The 8003-nt window shown below is 43.1% G+C and overlaps 1 protein-coding gene across 1 annotated transcript; it reads right to left on the bottom strand.

Moving 5' to 3' along the window:
* Positions 1-439: 439 nt before the first annotated feature.
* Positions 440-7801, bottom strand: LOC111974735 (cyclin-dependent kinase 7). The gene is made up of 12 exons (XM_024002702.2): positions 7690-7801; positions 7239-7298; positions 5979-6012; positions 5664-5731; positions 5309-5377; positions 3417-3527; positions 2766-2884; positions 2566-2665; positions 2152-2238; positions 1860-2009; positions 1530-1674; positions 440-897 (listed from the first exon to the last, which is right to left on the bottom strand). The coding sequence occupies exons 1-12, from the start codon at positions 7753-7755 to the stop codon at positions 869-871; spliced, it is 1038 nt and encodes a 345-aa protein (XP_023858470.1). The 5' UTR covers positions 7756-7801; the 3' UTR covers positions 440-868.
* Positions 7802-8003: the final 202 nt, after the last annotated feature.

The raw sequence follows: 8003 nt of genomic DNA, 5'->3' as shown, positions 1-8003 counted from the left end.
TCTGTGCGCAAAATTTTATACACCCGTCACAGGTTTGGCTGAAATAGCCAAATCCACTCATTTGGAGGYCTGTCCACATACAGTGTTATATACTTGTGTTTCTTTGCTTTCCTCACCTCTCGCACGTACAGCAAGAAAAGGTTTATTCTTTATACATTTATCAGGTTTCAGAGTCACTGTTTATGTAGTGGGTGGATGGAAGTGTAATCATTCAGAGCAGTAAGGGCACCTCCATGTGGGGTGAATGCCAACACAAACCAGAGTGGGACAGGTTATATATTCCACACAAATGTTACACTAACAATTTTCATAAAATTCATGAAAAAAAATGTTATCAAATGTGATACTTCATAATAGCTTTCTTTGTGACGCGAGTTGGGTAAGAGTTGAGGTGTCACGTTATTTCAGAGGTGTCAAGCAAATGAACAAGAGCATCATCTCAGACAGAATTATTTATTATCCTACATCACTTACAGGAAAAAAAAAGAAACATAAAACAAAATTTATGAAATGAATCATAAGGAAAAGCACGTCTTGCTGTTTTTTTCCTCGACCACATAAATAGTTCTACTGTAGCAGGCTCTTACAGAGCTCAGAAATCATTGTTGCAATGAAGAATATTCAGAACCACTGTTCTAGACCACACTGGAGGTCTTCACAGCTGGACCATTAGACCACAATGGGCCACACTGGAGGTAGAAGTACTTGCCCCTTAACCACTGATCTAGGCTCAGATTATCTAACACCAAATGAAGAAAGAAAAATGACCCTGGACCACTGGTTAGGGGCAACTTCTATCGAGTCCAATGAACCACACTAAGTTCAACAGCAGGAGTGGTCATGTTGCTCCACTGAATCAAACCTCCCCTCACAGTATCAGTTTCTTCTTTATGGTGCCTGAAAAGGAAAAACAACCATTGCTTTAATGAACATATAGACTCACCATCTGCTAACAACTAAATTCAGATTTCGGCACCCAGAGCCTCTTTTTAAATAAAGCTCAGCTCAGAGTATTATAATATACAGCCCAGTCGACCATAATAGTTCCCAAACCACTGCTTGGAACCTCCCAGTAACACAGTTTCTGTTGCAGTAAAATGTACTGCCACCACCCTTTCAACTGTGTGTGTTCTAGTCCTGGGTTGCTATAGCAGTCATTTTTACCGCTGACACCCTTTTAATAACTGGGCTCGGAATCTAAATGGGATTCCAGGTCTATGCAAGTAACAACATGTTGCTCTGACAGTGTGAGATGATGTGTTTTTCATTTAATTTAATTGGTCACAGTAGAAAAATATGTATGCATTCTTTGAATGGGAGGGCTGCTTTCTGGCCCCACCAAATCTGGAAACCAGTCCTTGACTCCACTGTACAATCAAACCATCAGTTTAAATCAGCAAGCAGAATAATATTTCCCAATGTCATTAATACCATGGTCAAACACAACCATGTACGATGGAACAATGATGCCTGTGCTATTGACTCCAATGGTGAGGGGGGGGGGGGGGGGGGGGTGTGGTGTTATTTACTCGTCTCCAGTCCGTCTCGTTTCCTCTTGATTCCGATGGTGAGGTTCTCCTTCTCTTTGAGAGCCTCTGCTGATGAGTTGGGCCGGGGCAGCTGGTGCCCGGGGGTCGGACCTGGTCTGTTACTGAAGTACCTCATCTTTAGAGCCTGGAGACGGGGTAGAGGGGGCTTTAGAGCTAGGAGAAACAGCAATGAATATACACAGAGAGAAGCTGAACTAAGGCTGCATCACAAATGGCACCCTACTCCCCATAGGGCTCTGGTCAAAAACAAAAGTAGTGCACTATATAGGGAATAGGATGCCATTAGGGGTGCACAGCACACCTACATACCTGTGTAGCTGTAAGGCGTGTGGAAGGGTTGAAGGTGAATAGACCCTGTAGTAGTTCTAAGAGGTCGTCTCCTGCAGCACTGAAGATGAGTTCCAGAGGAGTACCAGGAAACAACTTAAACGACACATAGTCAGGTAGACTACTCATCCCCTAGAGATGGAGAGAGAGACGGAAACATGAAGGCATCATTTAAATCCACAATTTAATGTTGAGGAACCAGGTATTTTAAAGCAGATGCTTTGTGTTAAAACAACCACACCTGCAGACACAGAAAACACAGACGAGTACTCACAGGCCAGGTGTCATCTGTAGGAGTCCCCAGAGCTTCAAAGATCTTACTCAGCTGGTCCAGATCGGAGTCTCCAGCTAGGAAGGGTAACTGGAGAGAGACAGAGGGTGTTACACCGCAAACATGCAGCATGGGCTCAGTCCCAAATGGCAACATATTGCTACGGGTCCTGGACAAAAGTAGTGCACTATATAGGGAATAGGGTCCCATTTGGGACACAGTCTTAGTGTGTACAGAAAGATGTGTGTCTGACAATACAGTTCTCGAACCTTAATGCTCAGTCTAGATCAAAAAGTCACCATGAGACAAGACAATTTCGGAATTTCGATTAATCTGAGCTGTCTAGTTTCACAGCATTTTTGTCTCGTCTCAATGTTTAAATTGGACTGAGGTTATGTGGTGTGTGAGTGTGTGTACCCTTAAGAGGAGCTCTGCAAGGATGCAGCCCACAGCCCACATGTCGACGCCCACCCCATACATCCTGGCACCGAACAACAACTCTGGAGAACGATACCACCTGAGAGAGCGCAAAAATTGTATCAAACACAGTGCATTTTTTCAATTTTTTTAACAAAATGGACAAAGGCTTTGAAAAGGAGTTTGAGAGTGACACCTACCTGGTAACTACCTGGTGAGTGTAGACTCTGTTAGGGCTGCCGAAGGCTTTAGCCAAACCAAAATCAGCCAGCTTCAACACACCATTCTCATCCAGCAGCAGGTTATTGGGCTTCAGATCCTACACACAGACACAGTATTTTACTATGGAGCAAATATAACTTCTCCTTTGCCAAGATAATCCATCCACCTGACAGGTGTGGCATATCAAGAAGCTGATTAAGCAAAATGAACATTACACAGGTGCACCTTGRGCAGGGGGCAATAAAAGGCCACTAAAATGTGCAGTTTTGTCACACAACACAATGCCACATATGTCTCTAGTTTTGAGGGAGCGTGTAACTGGCATGCTGACTGCAGGAATGCCCACCAGAGCTGTTGCCAGAGAATTGAATGTTAATTTCTCTACCATAAGTCCACTCCAACGTCATTTCAGAGAARTTGGCAGTACGTCCAACCGGCCTCACAACCGCAACCCATGTGTTACCACACCCCCCAGTATTTTTGTTCAGTATATGTATATATTTTGGGGTTTTACAGTTACAAACAGATTCTGAAGTTCAGTCTACTGCCCCTAACATTACCTCACACAGGCACCTATGAGAAGGTGTGTATTGTATGAGCATGCTTTGAGAAGGTGTGTGTTAACCTACCCTGTGCAGAACCCAGTGGTGGTGCATGTACTCTAGGCCCTGTAGAGTCATCACTATGAAGGCTTTGATGTTGGCTGGAGTCAGAACCAGACTGGTATCTTTGATGATCACCTAGAACACAGGAAAGGGAGTTAGACCAGGGATGTCAGTCTCAATAGTCTACAAACCCCTTTAACTCCACAGCTTCAGGTTCACAGACAACAGAACACCTCTCGGGAAAGCACAAGCTGATCTGACAGATGTCCYAAAATCATTTCAGCTCAACATCTCTATACGTAGAAAGGCTATCAAATCCTCATATGTCAGACCTCTGTGTGCTTTCTGTCTGTCTATGATCTGATAATGATCATCTTGAGAGCTGAGGGGAGAGGGGTATTATGGCTCTTAGGTGGTCTGTTTTCCTGCTCTCTACCTGAGTTTGAGGTACTGGCAGTGAAACTGGACACTCATCTGAAGCAATCGGGCAGCCACAGACTCCCATAAATACAGAGTAAATAAGAGGTGGTGAGAGCAACGGGGATGGGCTGAGAGAGAGAAATTTGTCCCCCAGGGCCAGAGCTGGCCCTACAGACCTCCTCAGAGAGAGATAGAAACTAACTAATACCATAGCTCTCAGGCTGCTCCCTCTCTCTGGTTCTCTCTGGGCAGTCTTTGATGTTCAGTTTGACTGAACCCATCTGTGCCTCAGGGAGGACATACCAGAGAGCTCTCAGAATGAATAGAGTACTAGTCTGTAAAGGGAGCCTCTCYCATATTCAAAAGGATCTTCAGACCGAGTATTAACCCATGAGTCCCAAGTACTGCCTTCTCTCTCTGGAGAGAAATGGAGTATCCCTGTAGTGGCCTTTAGTGTCCAAATCCACTTTTAGAATACAGCTGTGAATGACAGCATTTACGACTCCAGTTTCCTGGACACAGATTCATCCTAGTCATGAGCTAGGTTTCCATTCAATTGGCAACAGATTTTCATGCTAATATTTAAAAACCGCATAAAGAAAACACACGCATTTTCCAACCAGTGGTGGGTTTCCACCAAACTGTCTTGCTGCGGATAAAAATCTGTGTGTGATGACATTCTGCACGCAAAATTTACTTTCTCCCGTTTATGTTTTCATGTACCGAATAAAAATGTAAAGTTCAATGTGTTTCAATCGCATTTTCAACTCCAACGATAGTTTTGTCACAAAAACTGTTGCGTTAAATAGAAAATGTGCCTACTCTGGTCTTGGGACGTGCACWCTAGCTAACAGCTCACAGATACAGTGTGGGTAGGCTATGCGGGTAGACTAGTCTACATGATGATATTATTATGGATAAAAGTGAGAATATTTGTATTTGTCAAAACGTCAGTCAAGCATCGATCATCATGTCACCAGAATAAGACCCTAGATATTTATTGGAAAGGAGCATCAAGCTCATCACCGTGCACTTTCACCCCCCTGTGAAGTTCCTCATCATTTATTTCATCTGTAATAAACTGCATGGTTTTTCCAAATCCTTGTGGGAGGACCACACACACCATATCATCGCGAGACTCCAAGTTTACTTTGATATGATGGTTATTACATCAACATTTGCCCATAAAGGCCATTTCTCACATAATGAATTTTACCGACACAAAAAGACCTCACCATGTCGAAAAAACGAATGATCTGTCTGCATTTAGAAAACTGTACAGTAACGTCCTGTTTCCTTCACAGCTGGCGTATTTTTATTTATTTTATATGGTGTGATTTCAATCGCATAAAATCTGTGGAAGGAAACGTGCTAATGGACTAAAAAGCTATTTCAGTGGAGATTCTCCATTAAGCAAGCTGTTTAGTACAGGACTAGGCTTAATCTGTGTCCAGGAAACCGGCCCAATATGAACAAAACATAAAGCTCAGTCTTACCTCCAGATCTGTCTCCATGTAGTCAAACACCAAGCTGATGTTAGATTTGTGCCCGAATGCATCAAGCAGCTGAGAAACAGAGATATGGACACACAGTGATGTAAATGTAGTGATATACTGTACATGATATTGTGCTTACTTTGAGAACATTACACAATTTCACAGTAAAGGTGATGGTGAGCAAGATAATTAAGGTAGTTTAGATAGGATGCTTTGGTTATGGATTAATATCCAAATAAGCTCTAAATGATCATAAATACAACTGATGATGAAACTGATTCAGCGCTCTACCAGGAAAGCATTAATATTACTACTGACAGTTTCCATTAAAACAGTAGTTTAGTTCGATTCTTACCCCAATAATGTTTGGGTGACTTAACTCCTGCAGTAGTTTAATCTCTCGTAGGGCTGTCCTGTTGATGCCTGAGAGATACATGATCAACAAACATGAGACAAATATTCTGAATCAAACTTCATGGGGTGATTTCCCAGACAAAGATTAAGCCTAATCCTTGACTTTAAAAAAACCKAATTTAATGGAGATTCTCCACTGAGTTTGCTTTTTAGTCCAGGAGTAACTTAATCTGTATCAAGGAAACCACCCCATACATAAGGTTGAACCTAAACCACTCTGAAGCTCCTGTGGTGGGGTGAGTGGACACACACTCACCATCTTTAGCCTCTGTTCTGTGTCCAACTTTGATCTGTCGTCAGGAGAAACAGCACACACTATTAATAGTGTACATTATAATCAAAATCAACACCATGGTTTTAAAGTGTGGATATGAAATCAACAGTTTCATTATGAATGAAATGGCATGGTGTAATCCTGGTCGTAGACCATTTGCATATTGTCTGTCCTTAGCATCTTGTTCTCCCCAGCCCCCAGAATATACCCTACAAGGCCTACACAAAAACCTTATGCAGAAAAAATTGCTGCTGCTGGCAATGTACTTTGGAATATTCTAAACTGGGCAAAAGTCAGTCCTATCCTCCTCCACGACCGGGAAAATGGAAGCCATATGTAGGAGTGTCAATTTGTTGATAAGCTAACAGAGAAGTGTCATCCTCTCCTCGACCACCTCCTCCTGCCCAAGGAAGCACGCGTGTATCCTATCGGGGAAGTGTTTTGAAATGTCACACCCCCTTTGAATCAGGGGTGTTCTCAGTACGACAGAACGGTGTGCAACACTGAATTTAACGGAAACGGTATTGAACAACCAGTTGAAAAATGTTATGATTATGGTGGCAGAGAGGGCGATTACCGTATGGTGTTCTGGATCTGAACCCCACCCTGTGCAACTAGGTCCTGGACTTCCTGACAGCCCAGCCCCAGGTGGTGAAGATAGGCACAACACCTCTGCCACGCTGATCCGCAACATGTGGGTCCCACAGGGCTATATGCTCAGTCCCCTCCTGTACTCCCTGTTCACCCATGGTTGCATGGCAACGCACATCTCCAACTCAATCATCAAGTTTGCTGATGACACAAGTGGTAGGCCTGAGTACCAACAACGACGAGACAGAATACAGCGAGGTGGTGAGAGCCATGGCGCAGAAATGCCAGGAAAATAACCTCAACCCTCAACAAAACTAAGAAGCTGAACGTGGACTTCAGGAGACAGCAGAGAGAGTACGCCCCCATCCACAGGGCCATAGTGGAGAGGGTGAAAAGCTTCCACAGCATGCACATCACTGACGACGTGAAATGGTCCATTCACAGACAGTGTGGTGAAGAAAGCCTCTTCAACCTTAGGATAAAGTAAGTCGGCTTGGCCCCTAAGACTCTCACGAAATGCTACAGATGATGCTACAGATGCACCATTGAGACCATCCTGTTAGACAAAACCAAATTAGGTCTCATTTTCCCCTCTCTAAGGATGCATTTTGTTGATCCTGAACCATTCATCCCAGATCTTAGGGATTTTACCTTCTTGATGGCAACTATTGTGTCGTTGGTCTTGTCCCTGGCTTTGTAAACAGTGGCAAACTGTGGGAAGGCAGGAAGAACAACATTCGTGGATAAGTAAAACAGAGTGAAACTAACGTTACCATCAACTTCAAAAGTGACAAGCAGATAATGTAGCTAGCTAGTCAACAAACACAGCTTACGTTAGCGTAGTTAACTAATTCAAGTTATCAATCAGACGGCTTTTTAATTGCTGTAATTTTGAAGCTGTTGCATTTGCAGAAACCGGCAACGTATCACAACTCATGCCATGGCTAGCTCATTGTGCTGCTTGCTAGCTAGGATAGTATAACGTAGCAGCTAGCAATCGAGCTTTAGTTTTCTCTGAATCTATAAAGCGCTAAGGTTAATCTAAACAAAGCGACTCATAAGCAAAACACTACTTTGGCAAGAGAATACTGTTTATCATTACCTGACCCTCTCCCAGAAAATCTAGTTTTTCATATCTTTTTGCTCGGGACTTTACATCAAGCGCCATGATCGCAATTTCAAACGGCAATTTCTCCAACTTCCGGCTTTGTTAAAGGTCCATAAGTATTTCCGGGTGAAACAATCCTCGTTTTGAGTGTTGATTTTTGACCAATAGCGTCATCTGTTGGTTACTATTAACCTGAAGACTGATATCGACGTGAATATATGATCTAACCCACTAAACAAATAGTAACGATAGGTGTGTAGATATTCTATCTCCTTTTGTCAAAAAGAGAAACGCACTTGTCATATTGC

The sequence above is a fragment of the Salvelinus sp. IW2-2015 genome, linkage group LG15 (assembly GCF_002910315.2).
Source record: "Salvelinus sp. IW2-2015 linkage group LG15, ASM291031v2, whole genome shotgun sequence".
Lineage (NCBI taxonomy): Eukaryota > Metazoa > Chordata > Actinopteri > Salmoniformes > Salmonidae > Salvelinus > Salvelinus sp. IW2-2015.
Note: the sequence above shows the minus strand (reverse complement) of the source record. Positions and strands in the feature narration are given on the sequence as shown.